The sequence below is a fragment of the Halichoeres trimaculatus genome, unplaced genomic scaffold, assembly GCF_033239565.1.
Source record: "Halichoeres trimaculatus isolate MK-OKI-2021-1 unplaced genomic scaffold, fHalTri1.1 fHalTri1_scaffold_17, whole genome shotgun sequence".
Lineage (NCBI taxonomy): Eukaryota > Metazoa > Chordata > Actinopteri > Labriformes > Labridae > Halichoeres > Halichoeres trimaculatus.
The window spans coordinates 11,442,116-11,458,951 of NW_027437195.1; the positions used below are offsets into that span (position 1 = coordinate 11,442,116).

General features: G+C 41.0%; 2 protein-coding genes across 6 annotated transcripts in view; one reads left to right on the forward strand and one right to left on the reverse strand.

The window, feature by feature from the left end:
* wdr25 (WD repeat domain 25) overlaps positions 1-5,864 on the forward strand; it is a 27,762-nt gene extending 21,898 nt beyond the window's left edge. For 2 of the 3 annotated variants that reach the window (XM_074691427.1, XM_074691428.1), the window contains 3 exons: positions 753-923; positions 1,384-1,524; positions 4,361-5,864. In XM_074691427.1, coding sequence (XP_074547528.1) covers positions 753-923; positions 1,384-1,524; positions 4,361-4,582 — 534 coding nt within the window. In that variant the 3' untranslated portion in view covers positions 4,583-5,864. The remainder of the gene's footprint in view (positions 1-752; positions 924-1,383; positions 1,525-4,360) is intronic. The other variant, XM_074691426.1, reaches the window with a different exon arrangement.
* An 869-nt stretch (positions 5,865-6,733) lies between these two features.
* The window catches only part of begain (brain-enriched guanylate kinase-associated), a 56,719-nt gene continuing 46,616 nt past the window's right edge, over positions 6,734-16,836 (reverse strand). For all 3 annotated transcript variants that reach the window (XM_074691423.1, XM_074691424.1, XM_074691425.1), the window contains 2 exons: positions 14,114-14,197; positions 6,734-10,501 (listed from right to left, as the gene is read on the reverse strand). In XM_074691423.1, the coding sequence (XP_074547524.1) occupies positions 8,966-10,501; positions 14,114-14,197 (1,620 nt within the window). In that variant the 3' untranslated portion in view covers positions 6,734-8,965. The remainder of the gene's footprint in view (positions 10,502-14,113; positions 14,198-16,836) is intronic.

A 16,836-nucleotide genomic window follows, 5' to 3' on the forward strand; every position in this document is an offset into this window, starting at 1 on the left:
TTCTGACAGATGTTAAAGTACGATCCAGATCCTAGCAATATTCTGGATACTAAGATCCAGAATATGAAATACGTAATGGGTCATCATAACTTTCAACACTGTCAGGAAACAAATTATCACACAAACCTGCAACTAACACCAAGTTGTAGCAGACAGTCTGCTGAAAGAGGGTATAACATTAAAGTAGGACTAAAGTGTTGGTGACAATCACAATATGCTTGGTGGAGGTCTGCACTCTCTGAGTTGTTTTTCTGGTTCATGTTGTATCCTTAACCAGCCACAAAACTACCAACCTCTTGTTGCATTTCATGAAATTGGCACATAATCTAGATGACTCCATTTGAATTAATTATTTCCCAAATTTATCTTTTTAAATATGTGAGGTTTATTTTATTGTCTTTGTTGTGACATCACTATCATTTTAAATGGTCAGAGAAAGTAAGAGTAGACAATTTGCTAATATCCAGGACCTTCACTTCATATGATCAAATAATAATAAATGTTGAGAAACTTTATTTAACACTGACAAACCAAATATACTTTCACTCAGATAAAAAATTAAAAAAAAAATCAAGTTTATTTCCCCAGGTGTAGCCCTCAGTTTGTTGTCTGGAATCTTCTTCCTTCTCTTTTATATGACCCCTCTGGTACCCCTTAGTAGCTTTAAATCTCTAATTGACCATCATACCTTCAGATATGTTCTCTATATTTGGAACGGCTTGGTGTAGATGTGTGTGTCTGTATGTTTCCAGGTGGTGAAAGTATACAAAGCAGGGATCCAGCAGACCTTGGACATCCTGTTTCTGAGAGGTGGTGTTGACTTCATAACAAGCTCAGACTGTGTGAGCAGAGACTCTGCAGACCGTACCCTCATCGCCTGGGACTTTGAGACCACAGCCAAAGTCTCAAACCAGATCTATCACGTAAGGACACACCTGTGAAGAAGAGCTTTTAATGAGCACATGCTGTTCACACATCTTTCAAAAAGGCTTAAAAGCAGTTTTAATTTAAAAGGCTGATTGAATTTGCTACTTCAAATGGTTGATATGTTACTGGCACATTTTGACAGTAACAAAGTGTTTGAAAAGGTGAGGATGCTGCATGGTGCCAGCTGTTTTAAACACCTGTTTTTAATTCACCTTAGTGCTGTTTCCATTGACTCAGCTGCCAACCCTAAATCAGTTTTTCTGCTCTTAAAGTGAGCCTTTATTGTAAGGTAGAAGTGTTTAATCTAATGAGTAAATTCTCCACACCTTTAGATGAACAGAAAAAAACGAAAGAGAATAAAAACACTTGTTTTGTGGAGACTTTTAGGAATAATAACTGGTTAATAATGGACATAAAATGTCAATCTTTGAATGAGTTTTCTGCTTTGGCCACCAGGAGCGGTACACATGCCCCAGCCTTGCTCTCCACCCACTGGATGAATCCTTTGTTGCACAGACCAACGGGAACTACATGGCCGTGTTCTCCTCGCAGCAGCCCTATAGGATGAACAAGAGGCGGCAGTACGAAGGACACAAGGTCAGAAATGACTGTGGCCTCCGGGGGGGTCGAGGGTTTGGGGTCAGGGGGTCGCACAGGCCTCATCAATACATAATGCAAACAAACAACTTCAGCCACTCTCACACACACACACATCTGTGCAACAGCAGACAAATGAAGCTACACACAGAGGAAACAAACTCTGTGTGCCACACAACAAACAGTGGATGTGCATTGTAGATTTATAGCCTGCAGTGTTTCCTCTTCAGGCAGCATCCTCCCTCTAAACAAACATACAAAGTACAATACAATATTTCCATTGATGGAGGCAAAGAGAGAACAATATGGCTCTCAAATATTGCAGGACTCATGTTGGCCTCATGGTCTGATTTGCCTGTCAAGCAAAAATCCCAGAATGGACAGAAAACTGAAAGCTTTCTTGCATTCCAGGCTCTGTTTGTTTCCTTTGCCTGTGGCCCTGAGGTGCAAAACTCACCAACATTTCCAATCAGTCAGTCAACAAACAGGACAAAACGTTCCAGCAGACACAAGGACGTTTCATTACTGAACCTTTTAATGTTTTCTTCAGTGCTTGGCAGCAAAAACACTTTGAATAGAGCTCAGATGTAGGAAAACAGTCGTTGTGTCAGAGAAACTGTTGCTATGATTAGTAATGCCAACAGTTGTTCCCATTCTCTTTACCAGTCTGAAACAGTCTATTTTAGACAAGTGTCAAGTGTAAAAAGTGAAGTACCCTTTGTGAGTTTAGATTGCGCATAAACAGTACACACTTCACAAGCAGTGTGTGAGCAGTAAGTGGAGTTTGAAAAAGGCTCAATGTGCACAATTCTGAAACCTCATCACATTAGGTCTCAGACTTTGTAGGTTCAAGAGGGTGTATTGTGCTTTTGGTCAGGTTTTATACCGTCCCTCTGGTACCCCTGTAGAAGCTGTACATGATTTACAGCTCAAAAAAAAACCCTATTCTTCGCAATTGTGGGTTTTCTTATTTCAGCCTCTGTCTGAGACGCTTCGTTTTAGCTGCTGAATCTTTAGGGCTCCACAAAGCCCCTTTTCTCTGATTAGCCTGCCATCTGAGGGCCTGCTGGGGCTGAGCTAACTGACCTTGGTGTTTGAGGCCATCACTCAAAACACCATGGTGAAGCAAAATACTCTCTCTTTACACCTCAAATACACCAGATATGTCCAAAGTACGACTCTGCTCAGTTGTGTGTTGACTGCATTTGTCCACTCACACTGGCTGTGTGTTCAGTCCGACAAGCTGCATGACTGACAGACAGCTGGAGTCACAGACTGAGAAGTTCCTGCGCTACCCACTCCATTAATAAGTCTTTTTTTATTCATGTTGGGCTGTAAAACCTCAAACCTGTTGACTCCTGGTCTGACTCGGCTCATTATATCTGTTTGTTGTTGTTGTAGTCAAGCCAAATACAAACTGATTCTGGCACGGTTTGTTTTATTTTGAAAGTCATTGGATGTTTTTAGGTAGTTTCCAGTCATGGCCTCCTGTCCTGCTCGATTTTCCCTACCCTACATACGCTACGTATCAGGCATCCTGTATTGTTAGCCTGTTAGTATAATTGTCTAAGTCACGTATCAGTGTTTTCAGTAAAGAAGAAAAACACATTTTTTATGTATATCTTTAAGGGATGGGTACCGAATTAGTTACTTTTAAAGGTACCGACCGAATTCTGTCAAAAGTACCGGGTACTGATTCATGTAAAATCAAAAGGTACCATGTTTAGGTACCTGAAAGCATCCTTGTGGCTGTGAGGGAGTGGAAGAAAAGGTGATTTTCCATGCTGGACATAAACACAGCATTCCAAGGTTATATGTTGAAGAATAAATATGTTCAAATGAATACCTGTACCGATTGCCAGGTACTGGGCATTGGTACCAGTTTGTTTCAAATATGAAAGGTAACCATCCCTAATATCTTTTTATTACCATTCATAATATTGTCTTTATATCTTTATTATGTATTAGTATCATCGTTAACGCACTGATTTTATTTAGATTTCTCTGACTCTGGAAACCATGCTATGAGGCTGACCAAATGATAGTTTAAATGTCTATAATATATGACTTAGGAATTATGCTATAACGATAACAATAATGTTCAGCCCTAATTACAAATCATTCATTCATTCATTCACTTTCTGAACCGCTTATCCTGTTCAGGGTCGCGGGTGGCTGGAGCCTATTCCAGCTGTCATTGGGTGAGAGGCGGGTACCCCCTGGACTGGTCCCCAGCCAATCACAGGGATAATTACAAATCATGCGCGTTATAATTATTAAATTCCGACAAAACATAGCAAAACAATTCAATAGTAATTTAAAATATTCTGTCTACGTCAACTAGAAAATGTTAAAGTTACATTTTCCTGTAAACAGTGGGAAAAAAACAACGTGTCTTCTTTTTGGTTGTCCTAAGTATAAATTCATACACCGAGCCACTGTCCACCAAAGTCTCAGTTCAGATTAATGTAACACACTTGTCCATGCTCGTATTCTCACTCTCAGTTTGACTCCTGAAAGGTGCTCGGTGAAACTACAGCCTTGTCACAACCAATCCTCTGACACAGTCGGAGGTTAAGTGATTTTGCTCAGGGGTATCCAGTCAGTAATAATGAGGCAGAGGCTGCACCACTCTTTCACTTCCTCCTCACACTTTCATGCTGCTCCTCTCATGATTAACTCAGCAAATGCACCATTTTTATAACACTTTTAAAGCCCGAGTCTGCAATCAGATGCATCATTATCCAGCTATTATGCTGATGTTTGGTGCACATGTTAATATGGCACTTCATGAAAAGTTAATGCATCATAACTAACACCTAAGCCCTTGTTGCAGGTGGAGGGGTACGCAGTGCAGTGTGAGTTTTCTCTGGATGGGACTATCCTGGCCTCAGGGAGCTCCTCTGGCTCTGCTCACTTCTACGACTACCAGAATGCCCGGACTCTGCACACTCTTCACGCCCACAGCCAGCCCTGCCTGTGTGTGTCCCAGCATCCCGTTCTGCCAGCTACTGCAGCCACCTGCGACTGGGCTGGAGAGATCAAGGTCTGGCACTGAAGACTAAACAAGTAAATATAGACGAGACGAAGCTTGTCAGCCAAGAAAAGACAACACTGTGTTCAACTGGAAAATCGAGCACACATCCAACTTCAAACTTTATCTGCCATAATCTGTCGGCACAATGCGGAAACTTGGCAAAAAACACTGAAAGTCATCTAATCTACTATCAGCAGACGCCTTTAGAAGTGTTGTTTTTAAATCCTTGCAATTTGTGGTGCTTTCACATGATTTCAAAAACCACCCACGTTTTCTCTACCATGGGTGTGAACTTCAACTGGCACGAGAACAACGGTATCTAACCAGTGTAAATTTAACTGGATGCCCATTTTAAATGGGTCTCATATCTGTGAATCAGAGAGTTACATAGAATGAAATGGAAAGAGCTCACTTTTTCAAATCAAAAATGTGAAATTTTGAAAATTTTGTATTGATAATAAAACAGAGACTCACCCTATGACTATCTCTATGTGTCGAAAGTGATGTAACTCATCCATTTTTCTAATCAACAGTGTTTCATTTCACATTCTGCATACAGTTCACTCTCCTCTATGCTTTTTTTCTCCTCCCTGGCTCTGATATGACATTTCCTTTCATGCTGACAGCTTAGAGCATCACAGAGAAACAACAAGAGAGAGGCAGACATCTGTCAAAACATTTCCAGGTTCTTCCAAGAACCTGCCAGTCACCAGTGGAGGTGGAGCACAAACAGATGCCTGTTACTTTATTCAGTATTTAAGTTAAACAGTCTTAAAATACACATGGCTTTCTGACACTGAGGGATAGCTATTGCTATTGCTTTTTAGCATTTTGATTTAAATTTAAAGAGGGGGTATGGGGGGGTCTAGCTTTACATGATTTACAGCTCAAAAGAAATAAGATGTTTTCCCCACATGGGTGTTTTGGATCCCCTTATTTCAGCCTCTGTCTGCTGTCTCTTTAACGGCCTTCCCCTCTACACAAACACCCTTCCCTCTCATTGGTCAGACCTCTAGAAGCCTGATGGGGGCAGTGTTAAGCTGCGTTTCCACCAAGCAGTCCCGGTCGGTTCAGTACGGTTTGGGATGGTTTGGTACAGTTAACCCTGTTTGCGTTTCCACAGCAAACTGCCCTCTTGTGGTAGGTGGCGTGTAAGCCAGATGCAGGAAGCCGTGGCTGTTAAACAATAGCGTGACACCGTAGCAGCGAGACACAGTTTGCCCCGCTAATAAATCCAACAAAGAAGAAAAACGCGACACAGTAAACAAAGAGCATAGATGGAAGACATGCAGCATTTCGTCCTCTCTGTGATTGGCATGTAGCTCTTTGATACAAAGTGAAATCAAGCTCTGTTTCAGAGAAGTCTGTGTGCCGCCAGGAGAAATGCAGCCGCTGTCGGGGTGAGTGACTATTCTTTTGACCAATCATCAGTCTGAAGTGTGTAGCTCCACCTTCTGAGAGCGGATCGGTTCAGTCTGGCACCCATACGAAAGGGTCCCAAAAAAGTCGCCCGGCTTGTCTCGGTTTTTAGGGATCCGTCCCGGGATAAGTCAGTGGAAACGCTACAAAATGCATGCCTAACAACCGAACTGGTCTGCTTGGTGGAAACGCAGCTTTAGACCTTGCAGAACTTGGTGTTTGAGGCCCGCCCATGCCCCAATGAGTTATAAACCAGTTCAGAGATCCTAATGTGTTGACATAATTTCGGCAAGTTTTGTGATACTTGGATGGATTTGTACAAAATATTTATACCTATTTGAGATTTTTGCATGTTTCCACTGAGAACACACCAAATCTGTCTCTGCTATCTTTTAGACTCTGTGCTCTCTCATCTGTCAACTCACACTGTTCAGTCCAGCAGGTAGTAGGATTTCCAGACAGCTGAAATTATGAGACTGAAAAGTCTTCACTTCCTACACGAACATTGAGACTCTCCTCATTAATGTAGGGCTTTTTGACCCCAAACCTGTTGACTTTATGCCTGGCCCAACTCATATTGTCAGTTTGATCAGTTCAGTCAAGCTAAAAACGATCTGGGACCAAATTCAGGAATCACAGATAAAATCATGCATCCTAAAAAAAGACTTGTACTCAAAGCTGTGGCTCACTGTAACACCCTAACTTTCTTGAATCGAGCAACGTTAAAAAACTTTCACTGAAGTCGGGGATGCATTTCCCAACACCCATCTTTATTAAGTAAATAAACATACAACAGAAATGTAACCATGCATCAAAAAGACATACATTTTGACATTTCCACATCTGGCCTGTTGTTCCTGGTACAGAGCTGGAGGTAGGACAGGACAGAAACACTTCAGCCTTTTCATTCAGGGTCTACACATTCAATAAATATAACACCAACTCAAACTCCATTTGAAAAAGTTATAGAGTAATACCATTTGTGTGTAGTATCTTCATCTCTTTTTATACATTATGTCCTCAACAAAAGTACAATTTACAGCCTTAATCCATGTGCATTGGTCAAGTTTATTCCCCCAATTTTTTTAACTCTTTAGATACTTATGTGTTTGTACAAATAAGAAGGTGAGTGGAGACTTTTCGGGGCTTTAACGTGCTGAAGTTTCCCCCCTGTACAAACACAACCAGGTAAAAAAAAAAGAAACAAAAAAACAGAGGATCTATTTGTTTAAATCTCCGAAACAGCCTTGAGTCATGCCACAGATCTGTAGGAATAGGAGAGGTAGAAGCATTGCCTTCCAGAAAAATCTATTCAGGTCAACTCGAGGGAATGGCAAAGGTCCCATTGTTTAGCTTATCCCTGTCACCATTCCTCTTTGATCTGTTGTCCCATCAACAAAAGAAAGTCTTAGTTAGCTGAATGATGTGCAGATGTTGGAAAATCTCTATTAGAAACAAAAGCTGGGGTTTTGTTTTCGTAAGCAACAGGACAGCATGTCTTCACAACTTTCTCTGTCAGTAAATAAACACAGGCTTTGTCTATGTTCACAGTGTTTTCTCTAATTGATCATGCTGGTATGAAAACAACACACTGACTGTACATGTTTGTATATAACCAGCTGTTTCTTTAGATTCCTCACTTTTCTAAGAACTTTTTGTGAATACACTGCAGAACTGCCAAGCCCGCCTGGAGAATATTCCCACTCATCCCTCTAGAAAACTGGAAGACCCAGCACTTTTTGTTTTCTGATTTGTGCAACTAGCGCCAAAAGAGTTTGTAACTGGGTAGAGATTTGGCTGTGCTTGCCAGATTTCCAGACAGGGATTAGGCTTCAGCGTCTTTGACTAAAACAAATTTCAGTTCAGACCTTCAATGGAAAATATCCCCAGTGTAATCCTTATGCAATAAGCTGTGTGTGTATTTGTGTGTGTCATGTCTGACAGGAAGAACATTTTCTGTAATGGTAGTGTATATGTATAGTAACAATAGAGAAGATATACATACAGTATGTACACAGTTATTAAGGCAATTTCACAAGTTTCCTGGTAGGAGGGTAAATACTGTGCAGTACAGACTGAGACTGAATCACCTCTTTTTGATTTAAAAATAATAAAGATAACACTTTGTGGTTCTTTTTGAATATTTTTAAAATTAAACAGTGTAAGTTAATTTGTTTTAAAGCTATATATTTATTAATTTAAAGGTCCAATATTCTAACAGACATTCATTTCAGGTTTGAAATTTAACATCAGGAAGGAATTCCACATGCTAACTTTAGCATCTTGCTATAACCAATATAAATGTGTAGAGTATGCTTCCTTAAGTATTTTTTATTCACCCGATGAATTAAAGCACTTTAAGTAAGTGCTGTTTACAGATAATGTCCCCCTGTGAAAAAACTCTGCTGCAAATGTGTTTTTACATCTTATTCATATGCATCAAACAGCATGCGTGTTGCTAAGAGGAAATAGAGGATAAATAAATATTTGCAACAGTTTGCAGTCTGCAGGGTCCACTATACATAATGGATAAACTCTCCCAAACGTGTAATTAAGTCGCCCCACTGCACACGCTCTGTTCCATTATCTATAGTGAATATATGAGCGCAGGAGTTAATGGTCTTTTGCTGGTTTACTAACTGTACTTGAAACCAAAAAAAGAGCAAACAGCACAGTGCGGTTATGTAGCCGGGGTTGTGTCAAACCTGGTGGCTTTGAATAATCATATCCTCAAAACAAAAACATACTGAGTAGGTGTTCAGGTAGCTACACCTTTGCATGACATACGTTATATAAAAAAGTGATGCAGACTGCATGAAACGTGCCTTGGCAAAGAGATACATAAAACAACAACATTGTAATACCCCATCACACCAAGTATGTGTTTTCTGCAGGAAACTTTTGAGACATACAGTACAGTACAGTACAGTAAGTTAGGAATCATCATCATCATCATGCATAAACTAAAAAGCTTGCTCCTGACACTCAGTTCAGCAGAGTACCGTATAGCTGCGCCTTGGTCAAACTGTCCTTCCTCGTCAGTCCCGTGCTGCCAAATTTTTGGTATCTTGGAGAGGTCTTCTTTGGGAGCGCGGGGCCGACACTGACTGCAGAGCTGGAGCTCGGGCGAGGCCGGACGCTTGGCCTGGGGGCGGGGTAGTGTTGAAGACTGGAGGCTTCAAGAGAGCTTTGGCGTAAGGACTCAGGTGAACTGTCCGCGCTCAGGTTCATGTAGTCCTTCTTGGCACTGCTCCCCGCCGTTGCTCCCGCATTGCTCTCCTTCTCTTTTGAGCTCCCTGAGAGGAACAGACTGCATTCTGAGTCCTGACTGTCATCTTTAGCTCGGTACAGCATGGACGTTTTCTCCTGCTTGCGAAGCTCCATCGGTTTTGAACTGCGGTTGGGTGAAGGGGAACCCAAATCAAAACACTGGTCTAACACGCGACTGTGGAAGACGTCGTCTCCTTCTTGGAAGCTGCTGTAGAGGTTTCCTTTGACCTTGCTGGAGGAGCCCATTGCAAAGTGGCGCTCAGAGAGACTGAAAGGAGAGGCTGGGCCTGTGATGTCACGGTAAGAGAAAGTGTTGACGTCTTCTACGCTGAGCTGTCTCCAGCGGCTGCTTAGGTCATCCTCAGAGACCTGGATGTCACCTTGGCTGTCCAGAGTTCCACCTCGAGCTTGGCCTAGTCCAGTTGTGGATCCCATGCTATGGGAGGAAGCCAGGCGTGGCGTGCTGGAATGGTACGGTTCACTGAAGCAGGAAGCTGTCCTTGTATATGCTGGTGAGGTGCCTTTCTGAGGGCTCCTGGAGGTCGACATGTGCTGGATGCTAAGGGACTTGGGAAAGCTTGGGCTGTCTTTATCATAGGAGGATGTGCTTTTGCGCCCATAGTCCCCACTTCCACCATCCCGCCACTCCATGTAGAGACCCTGGTGGGAGGAGGACAATGTGCTACTGGCAGTGGGCCCACAACCACCACTGACTCCCCCCTTTTCATCCGATGCCAGACTAAAGCTAGAGTAGGTACTGGAGGCCGGTAGGCTACCAGTGCCAAACTCATCGTGATGGTGGAAGGAGGACGGAGGCTCGTGGTGGGAGAAGCTTCCAGAGTGGTAGGCCTCCTCTTCTGGGTTACTGTCTGTGGAGTTCTGGGCATGGAGCTGGAGCAGGCTGGTGCCGTGGAGGTCGACGCTCTGCCTGCGCTCTGTGTCTTGCCACCTTTCAGGGCAGTAGAGGGCTGTATCGCTGCAGTACAGGTCGGATGTCTTGTATGCAATGCGGCGGTTCAAGTGATCAGTGCTGCCGACACCTGTGAGGAAGTCTCCATCCTGGGGTTGTGGGCTGGGAGAGCGTGTTACAGGGCAACTGTTTCCTGGTTCGGGCTTTTCCAGGACCTTGGCAATTATGGCTGTTGGCACGGCATCAGAGTAATTAGAGTGGGAAACTGGTATTGTGGCTCCGCTACTCCGATTATGTTTTTCCATGTGGGTACTGATACGTTCCTGAAATTCCAGCGGAAGCTAGGAAGAGAAACATAAAAGAGAGATGTAAGATAAATGAAGTAAAGATTCTTCTGTTTTAGCTGCAATTGTTACAGTTGGCATAAAAAAGGAGAGGTTTGAATGATCAAATATTCCTTGAATACATATTGAAAGAACTCCTCAATCATTACTTCAACTTTCTGAGTCTGTACTGAGGATATTTTTAGAGCCAGTCCTTCAGGACTTAATCTACAGCTGTGGTTTAGAAAGTAATTCATTCTCACAAAGTTCACACGGTCCAGACCAGTTGGTGTATCTCCAGGGAACTGCACTGCTTGGCCTGCCTAATGAACTTGTCAAAGAACTGCTAAATACTCCTTTTATTTATTTATCTATCCGCCCCCTTTCTTTCTCAACACAATCCCATTCTTAGCTCCCACTTTTTTTCCTTTAATTTACTAAACCATGGCTGATAAAATCCTGTAAAAGATGTTTCACACATAAATAGTCCTGTCTCTGTGTCGTGTCTGTCTCTGTATTCGTCATACACACATGCAGACACACTTCTGATCTGTTCGATTGCCTGGCTCATGTTTAAGGAAATCTGTTCCTGTCAATTACAGACCGGCTCTTTGTGCCAATTAAAGCTGGTCAGGGTCAGCGGGAACTGTTCCTGCCACACTGATTTCTCTCTTTTCTCCTCCTTTTCTTCATCCTTTCATCTCCCTCCTCTTGCTCCTCTGCCTTCTCAACCAATGAGTCTTCATTCCCTCTCCCTCTGTCTCTTTTTTTTCACTGTCTCTTTATTCTGTCTACCATCAAACACATATCAGCTCCAGAGGGAACGGCTTAGATTCAAATTAAACCGGTGCTCCAGGTCTCCAGCTGGGAATAGGAAAAAAAAGATAAAATACTGACTTGGCTTTGTTAAGAAATAGAAGCTCGCCTCGGCATAAAATAACCTGCATCTTTTAAGTCAGGGCTATTTTTAGCAGCAGCTGCCTCTCCCGCAGGGAATAGAGATGGAAAGTAGGTGAGGCTGTAAGAGAGGGGATAATATACAGTGTGTGCTTCAAGTGAGCTAGCTCAGCATCGGCTGCTATCTGAGGCAGATCTTAATTAAGAGTCACACAGTTTAACAGTCGAGTCCACGTGAAGGCATGTGTGTCCACAGGTCCTGCTCCGATTAATGAAGACCTCGTCTAATGGAGTGTAATTGAACTGCCTCACATTATTTAATCATTCTAGTAATTTTCAACAAAACCTATTTCCTCAAAGTTTTCCACTTACAGCCTTTTTTAAAATAAAAATTTACTCAGTGTAGCTTCGTAAAGCAGAAACCTGTCCTTCTGCAAATAAATAAATTCATTCAGTGGAAATGAAAAACAACCGTTCTGAATTTCCTGTGCCAAGGTTTTACCACCATTAACGCTGCAACCTTTGTCTCTTCCTTTCACTTGTCCCACAGCAGTGGCAGATGTGCATTTTTTCACATTTACACAAAACGGGTCTTTAAATGAACACAGAAGAAAACAGAGGGATTATTGTTTAAAGGAACTGTTGGTAACACTTTACTTCAGAGGTCTGCAAATTTCATCCCACTTAGGTAATAATCAGACAAAGTATTTTCTTATTTCTTTGAAATTAGCACAAAACTTCTTTAAATTATGTCAAAATTTATTTTCACAAGTCATATTTGGTAGGTTTCTGTTTTTTTCTAGTTTCTTTGAAATTTACTCAGAATTTCAAGGTAAGACGGTGACAATTTGCAAATAATTTACTTGAAATTAAATCACAACCCACCACAAAATGTTTTTAGAAGTATCCCAATGTTTCTACTGTTTCCAGAGAAGCAGGTGATAAATAGCTGCTTAGTTCTTGGAAACAGAAGTTAGGTTCATTGTTTCCTCTGATAATTACCTTTGAAATGTTAATGAATAATTCAAATCACCAATAAGCAGTTGATAGTTAGCTGTTTGTTATTTAATTTCACCAAGTTCTTTTGTACCCAGTTTGTTGATATGCATAATTCAGATCACATGTAAAATGATAAACCTCTATGATTAGGCCTATAATGTTTTAAATGATACAACTGAAGGCTTCAGATGTGATATTCACCAAGAGTGGGGCTGGAAACTGTCTTTACCTGATTGTGATAGACACTGTGAGTACAGGCGCACTGCAAAACAGAATCTGGACAGAAGTTATGAGCTAATTTTCACCAAATTCTCATGAAATTTCAGGGCAATTTCAAAGAAATAAGAAAAAAACTTTGTCTAATTGTTACCTAAGTGGGATGAAATTTGTGGACCTCCAAAATAAAGTGTTACCGAAATGTACATCATTCTCATGCATATATATCATATAGCATTGACTAGAGGTAACAATTCCTATAAAGTGCTCTATGATGTTTAGTTACAGATGGTAAGATAGTGCTGCTTTGAGTCAGCTGGCCGTTTTCATGAACATTTCCTTCATGTGAAGTATTAGATGATGTCCTTAGCCTTCACTGTTATCCCATAATTGTTACATCAGTCACTAACTCGCCCTCTTGGGGGAATTTTCATCCTGTGTGCATCAGGTGTCGTTGGGGCCAGGCTTCCTTCATTCAGCCATGCATTATGCACAGCCAGGGCGCAGACAGATGGCACTTCAGACAGCAGACCTTCATCAGTCTGACTGAAAAGGCCATGAGCACTGTGACTCGGTCTTATTCTGAAAACCACTCATCAAGCTTTTATAAAACACAGACACAACATAGGAGAGCTGCAACACAAAATGCTGAACGCTGAAAATGAATGACGAAACGTGTGGTCTGATTTATGGCAGGATCTTTTTCATTTCATTTTGCAACAGATCAGTTTAAAACTGTATGATGCAGATGTCTTAAATTGAGAATCTTGAAGCTTCTTAAAGACTTTTCGAATACTTACGAGAGAAATAGAGAGACCTTGATATAACCTGGGATTAAAACACCAGCTGACCGGTTGATCACACTGACCGGCCAGTTCATTAGGAACACCTGTTTAACTGCTAGTTAACATGAATATCTAATTAGCCAATCACATGGCAGCAACTTAGAGCATTTGTGCAAGTAGACATGGTCAAGACGACACCTTTGGGATGTGGAGGAATAGGGGTCAGTCAAATCTGCAGTAAATGTCTGATGATATCACGTCAATATGAACCAAAATCTGTGAGGAATGTTTTCAGTATTTTGTTGAATAAATGTCTTCAAAAATTAAGGTAGTTCTGAAGGCAAAAATGGGTCCAACCCAGCATGGCCAGATAAAAAAAAAAACATATATTAATTGTGTACACTAAGAAATCGAGTAGGCTCATTCAGGTTCTTTATTCATATATTTCCATATACCACACATAATCACATTTCATAAATGTAGCCTGAGCATAATGAAACCAACCCTCAGTGTGAATTTAAAGTATTAGTGTGGAACAAGATAAAATTAAAATGTTTTTCTGTCCAGTCTCATATGAATTGAACTTCATGTGTCAAAACATCTTCACGATTTAAAACTTTTCTTATTTGATTTGTTCCTCATTTAGAAACCTGAATCACCAAACCTTTCTGCTGCAACGCAGCTCTAAACAGAGACATCGATGCAGCTGTAGCAGCCATGCTGGGGAGCTCACCTCAGACATCTTGTGTGCTCTGTAGTGAGACTTGGAGCACTGCAGCAGCTGGGCTGCCAGGTTGCAGTCTTTCCTGTACAGGTCCTGAAAAAGGCAGAAAGAATATCCTCAGGTTCTCAGTTCATGCTGCACAATCCTGCAGATTGATGGTTCCAGTCAGCTCCTGACTGATGGAGAGTATTTCCATCACCCCTGGGAAAAATCTGTCACTCTATGTGGTGTAATTATTTTCTAATTACTGGAGCCTTTCAGGGGGAAAATAATTACACAGTTTAACATTAAATATGTTGTTTTAGTGTAATACTACACCAACAACACATTCAAAGTGTGTTTATTTATCACAGTAAGGTATTTACACAAGACTGTAGACTTTTTTAATAATGAGAAGCTCATAGCAGAGCACAGAATACTTAATAAAGATAAAAGATTAGTCTGTTGGAGGATTGGGAGTACATACTCGGATAAGGCTTCTCATTGATATAGTGACCTGTCAAATCTAAGAAATAAATTCATCAATAAGGCTGCTGGAGCCTAATAACTTAGTACATAGTTCTCACCTTGACAGTTTCATTTAAATAAGTGGACATCAACTTTTTCATTCCTAATGTAACTTAGATCAGCCCAGCAGAGTCCAATATGCAAATTTTAGCGAGGGTTTCAGACACAGTGCTTTGGCTTATCTGCTCCCTCCAGCACAGGGACACTGGTGCATCATTATAAATACCTTTCTGTGAGCTTTCTTACTATAATGGATGTTTTTAATTTTCACTTAAATTTCACAGCAGACGAGGGTGGCCGCCTGCCACGGCAGATGGACATTTTAATTCTTTCCTGTGTTTCTGAATGCATCTGTGTGAGTGGGCGAGTGTGTGTGTGTGTGTGTGTGTGTGTGTGTGTGTGTGTGTGTGTGTGTGTGTGTGTGTGTGTGTGTGTGTGTGTGTGTGTGTGTGTGTGGTAAGCTGGTTTATCAGGGTTTTTTCCCCCCTCTCCTCTTTGAAATCCATCCTCTTATAAAGGTCAGCTCTTACTGCACTGTAGCAGCCTCCCTGAGCCTCTATCACACCACAGCCCTGACAACACCTCTCCTCACGCCAAAGCCTTCTCTTTGACACTTTAAAGTTGGCGCTGACTGCTTTCTGAATCACTCTGTGTCTACTTGTCATTATGTCTCCCGAGGGCATTTGGGCTCCCTGTAGTTTTTTAGACATTTTAAATAGACCTCTGAGACCTTGGAGTTGTCTTAGATTATATGAGCTGTGTGGTGATGTTCTCCTGGGACTATTAGCCATCAGCCAGCTCAGAGTATATCTATCTATCTATCTATCTATCTATCTATCTATCTATCTATCTATCTATCTATCTATCTATCTATCTATCTATCTATCTATCTATCTATATATATATATATATATATATATATATATATATATATATATATATATATATATATATATATATATATATATATATATATATATATATATATATATATTCTCTTTTTTTTGTACAAAACTTATAGGGTAGTGTTATCCATCTTTTCTCTGTGATGATGGATGGTTTCATCTGACCATGTTTAAACGTGGTATCAGTCCAATCTACTAATAAACATGTTAGCAGTTTGAGAAAAGAGACAAACAAAATGTAAAGTAAAAAAAATAATAATAATAATAAAAAAATAATAATAAAAACCTTATGCTGTCTCTTTTAGACTCCCTGCTCTGAAAACCCTCCTCCCCCGATGAGGCAGCCCAGGGTGTGTTAGTGGATCCTTAAGTGCTGACCTCAACATTTCAGCAAATACTGTGAAGATTTCGTGCTATTTTTTCTTAGAGTTAACCATTTTGAGCAGTTGACAGACAGATTCAAAGATTTCTTCTACCAAAGAAAATGTAGCAGCCTAAAACTCTACATGTTTGGTACAGATACACAGGATTGTTCCTTTCTATCCATGTTGAAAATATGAGGAAGGATAACACCCCTACTTTAAGTAAATATGGGTCTTAATTTGGTCTATCTGTGATTTCCGTCATTTATTATCTTTGAAAAGGTTTAGTGATTCCTTGTGCTTGTTTTTCATTTGCTTTGCCCCCCAGGCCTCAGTCCTCTGTCACAATTAATCTCCTATAGTAACGCAGTCATATGCAGCCAATGGTGGATCAAATGGTTTTATCACATCAGAGTAAAGCAAATGTATTCAATATAAATGTACTGTTTTACACGTCAAGGCTTGGCAGGTTATTTACTCATTCCACTGTTACAAGCAGTAAATTTGAGGCTTGCCCTCAGGAGGAAATGCCTGCCTCTCTGCCAGCTCTAATGTGACAAATTCTCTTCCCACTCAGCATGAACCTTGACTCCAATCAGCCTGGCCAGATCTGGGAGAATTCTCAAAATACTCCACAGCTCAGAAGTGGTGAAAACTAACACTGACCCTGGAGGAAAGATCTTACCTAACCTTATCACCCTGTCGAAATACAAGTCAAATCACTTCATAGTCGAAGAGGCACCACACTGCATGGGTGCAGAGAGCCCCAGCTCTAGATTCAAGGAGCCACATGAGTATGCCCACTGTTTAAGTTAAGTCCTTTATCTGCTGTGGCATCTTGAAGCACAAATATCCACTATGTCTAAGAAATATGCATCGGATATAAAACTTAAGCATGAATTTATTCTTAAAGCAGGCTACCAAGACTGGAAAATGTGTTTCTGCCAGAAAATATATC